Below are 15471 nucleotides of genomic sequence, written 5' to 3' on the forward strand. Positions count from 1 at the left end.
TTGTGTTTGTAAGCTCAGTCGCATCGTGTTCTTTTAAAATGTTTACAGCACGATCACGCTCAAATGCACCTCTGCAGGGGCAGAGGTCAGAAAAGGAATTAAAAGAGCAGAATTCCATGGCCACAAAGTCTGAATTCTGTCAAATGGTGGAAATTCTTCATCCCTGCGCCAGCTGGGTGATGGAGGTGGTGTTGGAGGCAGGTGGTGAGACACAGGACAAGGAGGGATATTGTATCCTTGTTACAGACACACAGGACATCATTTGTGACTTTAGCAAAAGCTGATATGGTACTGTGGCTGTGACAAAAGCAAGATTTGGGGCAACTAGGAACATGGAGCTCCAGGAAAGATAAGCATGGGTTTAGAGATGATAGGTTCAAGGGCTTTGGAAAGGAAAGGGAGTTTAGAGATGGGGGCAGTAGCTTGCATGGACAGTGGGCTCAAGGGTTAATTTCGTGGAGAGGCGAGGAAGAAAGAAAATTTAAAGGAGAGAGGAACAGTACCTCAAGGCAGAACTGAGTTGTTAAGGACATCAGCTAACATGGAGACCATGAAATGAAGCAGCAATAGGATTGAGGAAGCAGGAGGTGGGTCTCATGAACAAGGTGAGGTCAGAGAGGGCATATGGGGAGATAGGAAAGAAACTAAAGATGCACGTTGAGGGCCAGGGGAAGAGATTGCTTTAGAGAAAGTTTGGCCCAGTGGGCTAGTGGGAGGAGGGAAGCAGCAGAGGCACCAGCTTGTCTCAACCTTAGTGACAAAGAAGTCCCTTGTTTGTTACAGTTGCAGCTGTAGGAGACATAGGGGAGTGTTTAAGTTGGCTTACAGTAGGGTGAAGTAGTCAGGGGTGGAAGGATTATATTGGCATTCCCAGGTGACCCTGGAATAGTGAACAATTTTAACAGATCTCAGCAGGATCCCATAGTACTTTATGTGGTCCTGCCAGATCTGCCTGTGAACAGCAAGACCAGTTAGCCACCCAGTGGCTACAGGTGTGCAAATCAGCAGCTGCAGAAAGGTTGTGGTGAATAGAGAGCCAATGGTTAGATAATTGGGATTTTGAAAGGGCTGTTATAAGTGAATTGGGGCTAACTTCTTTTTCCCCCTCCACAATCAGACATAGACTGGGTTGGGATAGGGGTGGAGAATGATACAAAGAGGACAGTAACAGACTTCAAGGGGTCATTATAGATTGGGAAAATGGCAGACACATGGCAGATGAAATTCAATGTAGAAAAGTGTGAAATGAACTATTCTAGTAGGAAGAATCAGCAGGAGCAATATAAACTAAACAGCAACAATTTTGGAGATGGTGCAGGAACAGAAGCTCCTGGGGGAGCAAATCTGTGAAGGTGGCAGGCCAAGTTGAGAAGGCTGTTCCAAAGTACGGGGGATCCTTGGCTGTATGAAAAGAGGCAGAGAGTACAAAAGCAAGGACATTATGCTAAACCTTTATCTCATTGTACGGGGGATCCTTGGCTGTATGAAAAGAGGCAGAGAGTACAAAAGCAAGGACATTATGCTAAACCTTTATCTCATTGGTTTAGGCCTCAGCTGGTGTAGCGCATCCAATTCTGGGCTCCACACTTGTCAAGTGTCAAGGCCTTTGGTGAGAGGGCAGAGGAGATATACTGGAATTCCAAAGATGTGGGACTTCAGTGAAATGGTCACTCAAGAAGCTGGGGTTGGTCTTGCCAGAGTGTAAATGTTAAGGGGAAATCTAAGAGGAGGTACAGTACTTCAAATCTAGCCACCCGAAAACTGGTAATGTCCGAAAACTGGACTTTTTTTTTAAGCTAGCCATGCAAGAATTTTGAAGTGCTATTAAGTAAGTGAAAACTTAGTGGCCTGTTCAGCGAGTTGCTACATGGACGGGGCAGCATGCCAAGTAGTCATCCGCTTTGCACGACATTTACCATGCACCGAGTGATCAGAGTAACCCTTGACCCCACCCAACCAAGCTCAAGGAGTTGCACTTCTCTGCACAATTTCCATCTGGAGTGTTTCTCTATTGCTCAAGTGACCAAAAGTGAGCTGTGGCCTTAGCAAAGCACCATCCATCTTCAGTGTGGCTGCCTTAGACATAGATTTAATTGATGTCAATCTTTATCTATTACACTGCAGGTCCTGTGAAATGCTTCAGGACCTTTTCCAAAAAAAATAGCACACACGCGTCCCAAGGCTGCCAGTTTTGAGACACGTGTGTGGAGTTTTGATCAAGTTAACAAGGAGAAACTATTTCCAGTGGCAACAGATAACCAGAGGACTCAAATTTAAGAAAATTGGCGAATGAACCAGAGACAAGAATAAATATACACTGAGTTATGGTGATCTGGAATGCAAAATGAATAAATGGGTGGCAATGATCAAATATCTTTCAAAAGAATTGGATAAATACATAAAAGGAAAAAATTTGCAGGGCTACTAGGAAAAAGGATAGGAGTAAAGCTAATTGGATTACTCCTAAGAGCTGGTATAGGCATGATGGCCAAATGGCCTTTCTGTGCTATATCATTCTATGATTCCGCGGCTGCAAGTTGAGCAAGCCAAATAGAAATCGCCATGCCACAGGATTTAACCGTCATCAATAAGAAGCTCTGGCTAAACCAAAGTAATGTTCCACATAAATCTAACTTAAAAGTGCTCTATTTCACTGCTGCGGTTTTACTAATTCCCACCAGGTGCCTTTGACATCTCAACATGTTTTAGCACTACAATACAAGGAGCTTTATGCTCACAGCCACAAAGTAGAAACAGCAAAATTAGTTTCAACAGACAATCCAGATGGCTGTCAAACACATCAGTCTAAGCTGCTTTTAAACCCAATTCATTAAACATTTGGCTGGCTAAATAAAAGTTAAGACAAAATTTTAGTAAATGTCTCAAAAAAGAAACTTTCTAATGAGTAGATGCATAATGTTAATAGTTAGAGTACTGCATGCGGTGTTGGAGACATGATAGAAAGGATATCAAAGCAAAGCATACGCAGATTCATCAGAAAAAGACAAGACACAGTAACTACTTCCACTCGATGCAAAGCAAAGCTCTTTGATACATTTATGCCCAGCCTCTTCAGCCTACCATTGACATATTTGACTTCCTACACCACTCATTCTTATGGTATCCAAGATTGCCAGCAACACTATAGTTGGCACCAAATTAGCAGTTTGGTTAGAGACCTTGGATTTTCAACTCCAACTGATCTTGGCATGGAGAACAGATGACTTCCAAGTTATCACACCAGCATCCGTTGTTGCCTAGATTGCAAGGCATCTAAAGAGCCACTCAAAGTCAAATGAAACCTATATTAAAATTGCCAGAATAAAACTAGCAGGATGAGCTTGACAACAACGTTGAAGACGTCTCAGGTCACCGCTCAGTCTTCTCCTTTCTAGAGAAAAAGAACCCCAACATGGTCAATATTGCCTGACAGTTATAACCCCTCAATTTGATACAATTCTATTATTTCTTGCATCCGCTCTAGTTTCTATGTTTGTTTTAAAAATATGGAGACTACAACTGTTTGCAATACCCCAAATATGGTCTAACCAAGGTTTTATACAAAATATCATTTTTGCTTTTTAAAAAAAAATTAACCTTTTACACCTTTGTGATTTGAGTTTCTGTGCTCCTATCCCATTTAGGCACTTAATTTCCAAGAGTATACAGCCTTTCTATTCTTCCTACCAAAACGTACTCACTTTCCTATTTCTTGATGCTCATCTGCCAATTACACACTCATTTTCTCTATTTTGACAGCCCTCCCATCACCAGACAACCCCCCCACACACACAAATTTGGTGTCGTCTGCAAATTTTGAAATAGTATTTCAACTCTTCAGCTCAATTTATATAAATGGTGAACAGCGGTCCCAGCAGCGATCCTTGTTTAATATCACTAGCCAATCTGAGCAACCATCTTTAACCCATAACAAAAACAGAAATACCTGGAAAAACTCAGCAGGTCTGGCAGCATCGGCGGAGAAGAGTACAGTTGACGTTTCGAGTCCTCATGACCCTTCAACAGAACTAAGTAAAATTAGGAAAGGGGTGAAATATAAGCTGGTGGGGGGCGGGGGGGGGGAGAGCATTGTTGGGACAAGCAGCCAGTGATAGGAGGAGATAACCAAAAGCTGTCACAGACAAAAGAACAAAGAGGTGTTGAAGGTGGTGATATCTTTAACCCATTCTGTTTTGCAACCATCTTACCTATTCTGCTACTTGCCCTACAGCAATTGAAAATAAAAATAGAAAATGCTTCAAATACTCCAGGTCAGGCAGCTATGTTGAAAGAGAAACTAAGTTAATTCATCAGATCAATGACCTTTGTCAGAACTGATGTGCCGGATATCTAAAGATCATTGACGTTAACTATTGCTCCACAGATGCTGTCTGATCTGTTGAATATTTCCAGCATTTTTCTGTTTTTATTCCATCTTCTGACCTTAGCCAGGAGTCTACAACGCAGTACATTACTGAAGGCTTTTCTAAGAGCCCCTTAGGTTACTTCTTCAAAGAATTCAATACAGTTGGTCAAGCATGATTTTATTTTGCAATCTGCACTGACCATTATATTTTCGGTTCCTAGGTGTTTCTATTACATCTTTCAGCAACGATTCCATTATCTTTCCTATCACTGATGTTAAGCTAATTGGACTTATTCCATTTCCCTTTCATCTATTAGAAACACATTAGGTGTCCATTAATCCTCTGGCATTATTCCCTTTTCTAAGAAATGTTTATATATATGTAATTGTGCCTCTATGTCTCCCCTAACATTTAATGTGCATGAATGCTGGCCATCTAAACAAGCAGTTTTAAGCCAAGTCTGATTAGTTTTTAAATTCTCACTCCACCAACACCAGCCCCCCCACCCCCCATCAGAACAATGGCATAACGGAGTAAAAACAAACATTGCTGGAAATAGGCAGCACATGCAGAGAGAAATAGAGTAAACTTTTTACATCAATGACCTTTCATCAGGTTTAGTCCAGGCACAAATATTTGAAATGGAAACAGTTGTCACAACTGTTACAAGTTCCTCCACCTTAGCAGTTCTCCAATTACAAGACCAAGCTTAAGATCTGGATCTCAATTGGTTTGAAACATCTGTGGGTTAAGTTGAGTACTATGTTTATGTTTTGCTGATTTATTCTTGCTTCTGTACAATTTTAATTCTTACAAAGTTCAATTAGCAGTTTCTAGGCAGAGCTATAATTATGGTATTTTTCACATTCAAGAGAGCGGATGAACATAGTAGACAGGCTTTGATATTTCCAATGTATAACCTGACATTTGAAACATTCATTGTTCGGCTTGCAGCTCGGTAAGAGACTCCAACTGTAATATACAATATATTTCAAAATCATCACTCATTTGACCAAACCTACTTCCTCAGATAAAAGGCACCAAGGTTCAAATTTAGGTTAGTCACAAGATGCACTGCTTAATTGACATATTCCAGCCAGCTGGATCAGCCAAGGATTAGCAAGCTTACCAAACAAAAAGGGATAAGAATACAAAGTTCATTGTCCACATACCCAAAAGATATGAATGCTGTAATTCTCTAGTGATTTAGCAGTATTGCACTATATTATGATTTCACTCCCTCTCTCACCCCTCCAATCTCAACACTTCAGGTTGCAATCTTACTTTGAAGTTATTGCAAGCTGAATCTGGCACATCAAGCAGAAATGTCAAAGGTGAGGGACATTTGGAGCAGAGAACAAATGTTTAAATAATCAAACACGTTTACCTAAATAGAAACTAATCAAATACTGGGACTATAATATTAGCAAATTATTTTTGGAGATTGTATATTAATCAAATTTACTAACATATGGTGCTATGAATTGATTTTAACACTGTGGCTTTGAGAATGGACAGTGTAACATTTAAAAAGAGATGAGAGGGCAATTCATAAGAAAATTGACCATAGTGCTACTGATTGTGAAACTTTCAATTAGGGTGGTCTCATATGGTAAAATATTGTAGGGCTGCTGACATCAGCGGACTATATACGATTTTATGATATAGTTAAAACACTCATTCAATCTCTTCCGTCTAGACTCATTTTACTCAATAACACGTCCCTACCTGACGTAAAACATTTAAGTTTGTAAAAAGTTGCATTCCTGCAGCAAAAAACTCCCATAATACATTCTGGCTTCCTGCTGTGAATCAAGGACCTGGGTCATGGACCCCTTGGCTGCTTCCCATTCGTGCCTGCGAGAACAAGGAGAGATAATCCGTGCATGGCAGGGAACTGCAGAACAGGGGCACTGACTCACAGCATGGTTGTCTGATGGATGTTGCATTGCTGGATCCTCACTTGATTGAGCGCCGCCAACCTCACTGTCAGCACAGGAATGGTCCAGTTCGTTGCCGACCAGCTGGGTGAGTCTATTATCAAAGTCTGTGAGGACCTTGATGTCAGGCTTTTCTCCACCAGTCTGCAACCTCTCCCTTTTGTTGTGTGCCAGCTTGTCCTGCATGAAAACAGATGGAGTGTAAACAGGACACCTGCCAGGCCAGATGATAAAGATGCTTGTCATGTGTGGGTGGTGAGTGGTGCCATAGATGGGATGAGGACACAATTCGCAGGGCAGATGAAGGTGTGTGTGTGAGAGAGCGAATGGTGATGTCTCTTGAACTGGCAGTGAGTGAGATCCCTGTGGATTTTTGATGGGTTTGTGAGTGTGTGAGTTGAGAGTGATGAGAAAAGTGACTTATCCCTGGCGGAACAGAGGAGATCATCCACTGGGTGGCTGTCCTGTTTCGCAGGGCGTTGATGCTGACCAGCGCTGCCACCACCTCCCATGCTGGATTAGTGACCTTGCTTGCTGGTCTTCACCCTGAGCAGGGATGAAGGACCACACAGCAGGCCCCCACTGTGTCCGAGGGAGGTGTCGCTAAATTTGGGGACAGCGTGTTTCCCCCCCTTTGGTGACCATGACTTTGCAGCAGCTTCCGATGCCTTACAGAGTGCTAGCTCTGTGCTGGGGCGCCCTTTAAATATGGTGCCTGGATTACTGAAGGCCTGAGGTGATGGCGGGGTGGGTGAATCAGAGGACGCCAGCGATCTGACGTGTTTCCCGGGAATGCATTATTAATGAGGCGGGATGCGCCGAGAATGGGACAATACGGTGCGAAAACCTGCCATGGCAGCTCGCGGGTGAAAACGCCCGCTATTTCCCGCCCGCTACCCTACTTTGTGCCAATCTGGGATGATTCCGCCCGTTGTCTGTAAACTGCTTTGGGAGGTGCAAAAGTGCTTTACCGAAAGCCTTTTCCTATTCATCCAGTCACCCTAAGTCTTATTTAATTTTCACAACTACCTGATATGATCATACTTTCACTGCCACAAGGGAAGCAGGAGCAAGCAACAAATGGAAATCTTGTCGCCAACACGTTATCCTGAGAGTGAATTAACGTGAACGTGGCATTTTCTTCCTCAAGATAAAAGCGAAAAACTGTAGATGCTGGAAATCCAAAACAAAAATAAAAATACCTGGAAAAACTCAGCAGGTCTGGCAGCATCTGCGGAGAGGAGCGCAGTTAACGTTTCGAGTCCAAATGACTCTTCAACAGAACTAAGGAAAAATAGAAAAGAGGTGAAATATAAGCTGGTTTAAGGGAGGGTGGGACAAGTAGAGCTGGATAGAGGGCCAGTGGTAGGTGGAGATAGCCAAAAGATGTCATAGACAAAAGGATAAAGAGGTGTTGAAGGTGGTGATATTATCTAAGGAATGTGCTAATTAAGGGTAGAAAGCAGGACAAGCAGGGTACAGGTAGCCCTAGTGGGGGTGGGGTGAAGGGAAGGGATCGAAATAGGCTAAAAGGTAGAGATAAAACAATGGATGGAAATACATTTAAAAATAATGGAAATAGGTGGGAAAAGAAAAATCTATATAAATTATTGGGAAAAAAAAGGGGGGATCGGAAAGGGGGTGGGGATGGAGGAGAGAGTTCACGATCTAAAATTATTGAACTCAGTATTCAGTCCAGAAGGCTGTAAAGTGCCTAGTCGGAAGATGAGGTGCTGCTCCTCCAATTTGCATTGAGCTTCACTGGAACAATGCGGCAGGCCAAGGACGGACATGTGGGCATGAGAGCAGGGTGGAGTGTTGAAATGGCAAGCGACAGGGAGGTCTGGGTCATGCTTGCGGACAGACCGAAGGTGTTCTGCAAAACGGTCACCCAGTCTGCGTTTTGTCTCTCCAATGTAGAGGAAACTGCATTGTGAGCAACAAATGCAGTAGGCTAAATTGAGGGAAGTGCAAGTGAAATGCTGCTTCACTTGAAAGGAGTGTTTGGGACCTTGGACGGTGAGGAGAGGGGAAGTAAAGGGGCAGGTGTTGCACCTTCTGCGGTTGCATGGGAAGGTGCCGTGGGAGGGGATTGAGGTGTAGGGGGTGATGGAGGAGTGGACCAGGGTGTCATGGAGGGAACGATCCCTGAGGAATGCCGCCGGGGGGGGTGAAGGGAAGATGTGTTTGGTGGTGGCATCATGCTGGAGTTGGCGGAAATGGCGGAGGATGATCCTTTGACTACAGCTCCTCACACCCCGCTTCCTATAAGGACTCCATCCCATTCTCTCAGTTCCTTCGCCTCCGTCGCATCTGTTCTGATCATGCCTCTGTCAAAAACAGTTCCTCTGACATGTCTTCCTTCTTCCTTAACCAAGGTTTTCCACCCACGGTGGTTGACAGGGCCCTCAACCGTGTCTGGCCCATCTCCCGCACATCCGCCCTCACACCTTCCTCTCCCTCCCAGAAACATGATAGGGTCCCCCTTGTCCTCACTTATCACCCCACCAGCCTCCGCATTCAAAGGATCATCCTCTGCCATTTCCACCAACTCCAGCATGATACCACCACCAAACACATCTTCCCTTCACCCTCCCGGCGGCATTCCGCAGGGATCGTTCCCACCGCGACACCCTGGTCCACTCCTCCATCACCCCCTACACCTCAACCCCCTTCCACGGCACCTTCCCATGCAACCGCAGAAGGTGCAACACCTGCCCCTTTACTTCCTCTCTCTTCACAGTCCAAGGGCCCAAACACTCCTTTCAAGTGAAGCAGCATTTCACTTGCACTTCTCTCAATTTAGTCTACTGCATTCGTTGCTCCCAATGCAGTTTCCTCTACATTGGAGAGACCAAACGCAGATTGGGTGACCGCTTTGCAGAACACCTTCGGTCTGTCCGCAAGCATGACCCAGACCTCCCTGTCGCTTGCCATTTCAACACTCCACCCTGCTCTCATGCCCACATGTCCGTCCTTGGCCTGCTGCATTGTTCCAGTGAAGCTCAACGCAAACTGGAGGAACAGCACCTCATCTTCCGACTAGGCACTTACAGCCTTCCGGACTGAATATCGAGTTCAACAATTTTAGATCATGAACTCTCTCCTTCATCCCCAACCCCTTTCCGATCCCCCCCTTTTGTTCCAATAATTTATATAGATTTTTCTTTTCCCACCTATTTCCGTTATTTTTAAATGTATTTCCATCCATTGTTTTATCTCTATCTTTTAGCCTATTTCGATCCCTTCTCTTCACCCCACCCCCACTAGGGCTATCTGTACCTTGCTCGTCCTGCTTTCTACCCTTAATTAGCACAATCCTTAGATAATATCACCACCTTCAACACCTCTTTATCCTTTTGTCTACGACATCTTTTGGCTATCTCCACCTATCACTGGCCCTCTATCCAGCTCTACCTGTCCCACCCCCACCCCCTTAAACCAGCTTATATTTCACCTCTTTTCTATTTTTCCTTAGTTCTGTTGAAGAGTCATTCGGACTCGAAAGGTTAACTGTGTTCCTCTCCACAGATGCTGCCAGACCTGCTGAGTTCTTCCAAGTATTTTTGTTTTTGTTTTGCATTTCCTTCCTCTCCTCTCCCAGACTAACAAGGAAGTAGAGGCCGATTGGCGATCAACACACGTCACCGGCTGGAAAAGTTTTGTTTTTTTAAAAAAAAAGAAACCCTTGCTTTGGAAGCAGCATGGCGGCTGAACTTAGCAAAGTATTTTAGGTCGAGTTAAGAAGGCGGGGCGACGTTGCAAAAAGAAAAAAAAAGATTGGGGTTTGCAAAATCCGAATGAACTTTGTGTTCACGAGCACGAGACATTATGTCAGGGGTCGCAACGTCTGACCAATAAGGAGGGGAGAGTGGGGGCAAAGGGAAAGAGAACCGGACCCAGGGATTCATTTTAACCGACTGGCCAAAGGGAGCATGAGCCCAGTCAGTGAGGATGTGTTCGGGACGCTGCCGGACGGGAGGCTGGTCCGCCGGTACACGTTGCGCTCCGACTCGGTGACGCTGAGAGTTCTGACCCTGGGCGGCATTGTAACCAGCCTGGAGACCAAGGACCGGGACGGGCAAGTGGCAGACATCGTCCTGGGCTTCGATAACCTGCAAGGTGGGGCATTCAGAGTCCTCACCAACACCCCCCCCCCCCACCCCCAGGAGGGCAAATTCCTCTCCACAAGTAGAGTCTTTTTTTAATCAACCCTTGAGGCAAACCTCACCCTACCAGCCCCATTGTGTGTTTATTCTAAATCCACTTTATTTTTCCCCCCCAGCCACTGTTTGGTTGTACTTATTGTGGGATTTTAACTGCCAGCGACTCTTAATGTCATTTTCATTCAACAGTTTCTATTCCTGAGCTCTGGAATGCCCTCCCTATACAGTACTCTCCTCTCTCTCTGCCCCGCTTTCTTCCTTTTAAGACACTTTTTTTCAAACCTGCCTCTTTGACCAAGTTTTTGATCATCGGGCCTAATTGGCCAAGATCTTGTGGCACCCCCCCCCCGCCCCCCCCAATAGTGGCGAATGCTGAAACGTTCACCGCTATTCAGGGTTGCGACAGAGTCGGAAGTTCCGGTGAGTTGACTTACGCCAGAACCCCGAACTTTCAGTTCGCCAAAAAACGGCTTCATGGGGGTCCACTCTGATGGTCCCCTGGGACCTGTCAACATGTGAACTTGGGCTGTTTGTCATGTACTTCCCTGCTATTTTGCATTGATTTATTGACGCTGTTCCGAATTGGCGTAGAGCCTGCTGAGAATGCAGCCCTTTAAGTTAGGGGGAGTCTCTTCACACTCCAGACACCTTCCCTACCCCTCCATTGCTGCGAAGCCCCTCACTCACACCCCTGGCTCACGCCTCCACTGACACTCGTGGCTCATTCCTGTCCCCCCTCCCCCCAACTCCAGGCTTCACTGCCACCTCCCCCACCGGCACCCGTCACCCTACATTGGTCAACACTCATCACACCTGTCACTCCCTGCTTGTCAGCCCGCCTCCCATTACAATGCCCATCAGCCCAGCTCCTGTCACCCCCACCCCACCATCATCCCACCCGTCAACTCATTGTCAACCCTGTCACAGCCCTCCTGTCAGCTCCTGTTCTGTCACACTGCTTGTCAGCCCACCTCCTGCCGGCCCCCCTCCCATCACACATCTCCTCCTGTCACACAGCCCCACTCCCCTCACATTCCCCCCCTGTCACGTCCCCCCCCCCGTCACCCTACCTCCCATTACACCCCCCTTCCTGTCATGCCCCATTCTCGTCACGACCCCCTTTTCGTCTTGCCCCTCTCCCGTCACACACCCCCACTCCCCACCCCCCACCAGCTCCAATCCCGTCACATCCCTTCCCGAAATATCAGTTTGTTGAGGGCTACGATTTGTCGGCACAAAAGAGGAGTTGAGGCCTGGGGCAGATCAACCATGATCTTGTTGAATGGTGGACAGGATTGAGGGGCCGAATGGCCTACTCCTGCTCCTATTTCTTAAACTTTTATGTCACGCTCCCCTCCCCCCGTCACCCCACCTCCTGTTTCATCCCCTCCTGTCATGTCCTCTTCTCATCACGCCCCCTTCCTGTCACCCCCCCCCGCCCCCCCCTTCCAGTCATGTCCCCTTCACGTCACATCCCCTTTTTTGTCTTTTCCCCTCCTGTCATGCCCCTCTCCCCTCATACATCCCCTTCTGTCACACCTTCCCTCCCATCACGTCCCTCCTCCCATCATGGCCCATTTCCGTGATGCTCACTTTCGACCAAGACCTCCTTCCCGTCAATCCTCCGCATCCCATCACACCCCCCCTTCTCACACCCCTACCTGTTACGTTCCCTCTTGTCATGGCCCCCTCCTTTCGCACACCCCTTCCCGTCATTCCCCCATTCCCATCACACATGCTCCCCATCATGACACCCTCCCATCAGAATCCTCTTCTTGTCTTGTCCCCCTCCCTTCAAGCCGCCCCCCCCCCCCCCCCCCCCCCCCCCCGGCACCCCCACTCCCGTCTCACACCCCCATCACGTCTTCCCGCCCATCACGCAAACCCCATCACACCTCCCCTTCCTGTCACACTGCCCTCTCCATCACGCCGCCCTCCCCATCATGCTCTTGTCATGACCCCCACCATCACACCCCCTGCTACCGCCACACCCTTCACTGTGGTCACGGCCTTTCCCGTCATGCCCCCCCCACTCCCATCATGTCTCCCGCTTCAGTCACAACCTCCTCCTGTCATACCCTTCCCCAACCCCCCCCCCCCAGTCCTCAAGGTGTGTACCTTCAGCTCATGACTCCAAAGTGGATGTGGCTTCGCTGCAACCATGCTTCTGCACCAAGCCTCCTGACTCACCTTGAAGATAGGCCAAGCTGCAACTGGGAGAGAATGTTTCCCCTTGCAGCTGGTCAGAAGGGTAAAGTCGTAATTTATAATGCAGTCAGCGACGTAAGCCACAGCTTCAGTGCTGACAGGCCATTGTCTCCTTGTCTGGCCCCGTTGTCATGTTTTGTTTTATAATACTCCTATAAAACACCTTGGGATGTTTGATTACGTGAAAAGTACTTTATAAACATGAGTTGTTGTCTCTCATTCCAACGGGCATTTTGGAAGAATTAACATTCCTGGAGAAGTGGAGGAAGGTGTGACAAAATGGAATTGAGTGACAAGTAATTTGTAGAGAACATCAAATTGTTGTGAAGTCAAAATCCCTCATTCTATGATGACAATTGGTTCAATTATGTTTACAGGCTATATTAACAAGCACCCCTACTTTGGCGCAGTGATTGGCCGTTTTGCCAATCGAATTGCGGAAGGGAAATTCAGTATTGATGGGAAGGAATACCAGCTGCCCATTAATAATGGGCCTAATAGTATACATGGCGGTTTGAAAGGATTTGACAAGGTAAGGCAAATGTATGACTATACTGTCCAATGAAATAGAGCAACTCAGTTTTGTGGAGAGGCTAGAGGAGTTGGGATTGTTCTCTTTAGAGCACAGAGGGGTAAGGGAAGTTGGGTGGTCAGCAGTTTAGTGGGAAAAGGTTTGACGGAACAGGAGGTAGGACCGATGGACAAGACAAGCTTGAAGGGAGATGAGAGAGAACCTAGAGAAAGATGCAAATTCGGGGCTAGACCATGGGGAACTTTAGAGGAACTTTGGTGGGCGAGAGGAAGGAAGGCAAGTGGCAGAGGCAGCTGATCAGATGGTCTCACTTTTAATGACAAAGAAGTCCATGAGCTCCTTTTGCTGCTGGAGCTGAGGGTGGAAGAGATAGAAGAGGGGTTCACAATAGTGAAAAGAAGCTGGAGTTTTTTTTTTAACTCTTTCATGGGATATGGGTGTTGCTGGCTAGCGTTTATATTGCCCATCCCTAATTGCCCTTGAGAAAGTGGTGGTGAGCCGTCTTTTTGAACTGCTGCAGTCCATGTGGTGTAGGTACTCCCACACTGCTGTTCGGAGAGAGTTCCAGGATTTTGACCCAGCGACAGTGAAGGAATGGTGATATAGTTCCAAGTCAGGATGGTGAGTGGCTTGGAGGGGAACTTGAGGTGTTAGTGTTACCATGCATTTGCTGCCCTTGTCCTTCTAGGATCTAGGTAGTAGAGGTTGTGGGTTTGGAAGGGGCCGTTGAAGGAGCCTTGGTGGGTTGTTGCAGTGCATCTTGTAGATGGTACAACAGTGCTGCCACTGTGAGTCAGTGGTGGAGGGAGTGGATGTTGAAGGTGTTGGATGGCGTGCCAATCATTGCATTCCAGGCTTATCAGTTGAGAGCAGCACTTGAATGCTTTATGTGGCCCAACCAGGTCTGGTAGTGAATGGCTGTTGTTCAATATCCATTCATGTCTGTGTCTCTTGGAAAGAGCAGAGATGAGGGCCATTTTGGGTGGGGGGGGGACACAGTTGGGAGTTTGAAAGTGCAGCGGTTGGAAGTGAATTGGGGCCCGTTTTTCCCAAGGGTGAACAGGGAAAGAGGTAGGTTGTGATACAAGGATGTGATCAGAGATGGGCCTATCTGTGATTGATAAGATGGGAGTTGAGATGGCAGGGTCAAGGGGGTGGTCATGATTATAGGTTAGGGAATTGGCATGGATGGAGAGATTAAAGGAGGATAAGAGACAACGATGAGTTAAGATAGAGGTTGAAATCACCGAGAATGAGAAGTCTTCTGGCGCAGGGAGGAAAGCAGTGAAGAAAGCTTGGTGAAATTTTTTTTATTGTAGTTGGGTGGGCAGTAGAGAATGAGGATTTTGAATGAGAGGAGAGAGAGAGTTGGAACAAGGTGAGCTGCTCAGAGGAGAAAAGTTCCAGAGGAGTAGAGGTTTGGGTCAAGATTGTGATCTGGTAATGAGCACCACACCACTGCTGCAATGGTCTTGATGCGGAAAGAATAGCCATGCAGGGAGACTTCATTAAGGGGGAAGGTGTCATCACCCCAAAGTCAGGTTCCATCAAAGCCATGATGTCGATGCAGTTATCCACAATAAGCTTATGGACAGCAAAGGCCTTGTTCACAAGTGAATGGATATTTTGGAAGGCGATGAGGAGAGGGGTGGTGAGAGCTGATCCCCTTGCAGAGAGTCAGCAGCAGGAGGCGTAAATGGGGTAGGAAGGAGATTGGCAAGATTAGACCTGGAGGTGCACTGGACGGTATGTTCAGCGAGAGAATAGAATGGACAGTTGGGGTTGCTGCTTGTAATGAGCCGGCGTCGAGTGCCTCGACGAGCCACTTGGAAGAGGCACAGAGGGAAACTGTAGACTTACCTAAGAGGGAGTCAAGCCTGCAGTAGAGCAGTGAGGTCGAGGAGTATAGAAGGGTTGGTGATAGAGATTTGGGAAGGCAAAGCGCTTGAAAGGGGAGAAAGGGAAAGGAGACGTGATGATTGTAGACAGGGGTCTAGGAGGCATAAAAAAACAAGTAGAGGAAAGAGAATGAAGTGAAAATAGAAGTGATGGGATGTAGGCCTGAATGCGAAGCAGTTGTTAGGACACATGAATACCCGATAGCAAACAGGAAATGATTAGGAGATACTAGAGGTGAGGCTGTTTAAGAGGATGTTACTTCATATCCTTATTAGACACATAGCTATATTCTGAGTTTGGGTAACTAACACCAATTCTACTGTCAAGTGGAAAAGACTGACTAGATGTTCCAACACAGT

General features: G+C 46.6%; 1 protein-coding gene across 1 annotated transcript in view; it reads left to right on the plus strand.

Annotated features, from left to right (window-relative positions):
• The first annotated feature begins 10242 nt into the window (after nucleotides 1–10242).
• Nucleotides 10243–15471, plus strand: part of galm (galactose mutarotase) — a 50462-nt gene continuing 45233 nt past the window's right edge. Inside the window, exons 1-2 of the mRNA XM_078556665.1 lie at nucleotides 10243–10429; nucleotides 13059–13213. Of these exons, the coding sequence (XP_078412791.1) occupies nucleotides 10243–10429; nucleotides 13059–13213 (342 nt within the window). The remainder of the gene's footprint in view (nucleotides 10430–13058; nucleotides 13214–15471) is intronic.

Source organism: Cetorhinus maximus, chromosome 14 (assembly GCF_964194155.1).
Source record: "Cetorhinus maximus chromosome 14, sCetMax3.hap1.1, whole genome shotgun sequence".
Classification (NCBI taxonomy): domain Eukaryota; kingdom Metazoa; phylum Chordata; class Chondrichthyes; order Lamniformes; family Cetorhinidae; genus Cetorhinus; species Cetorhinus maximus.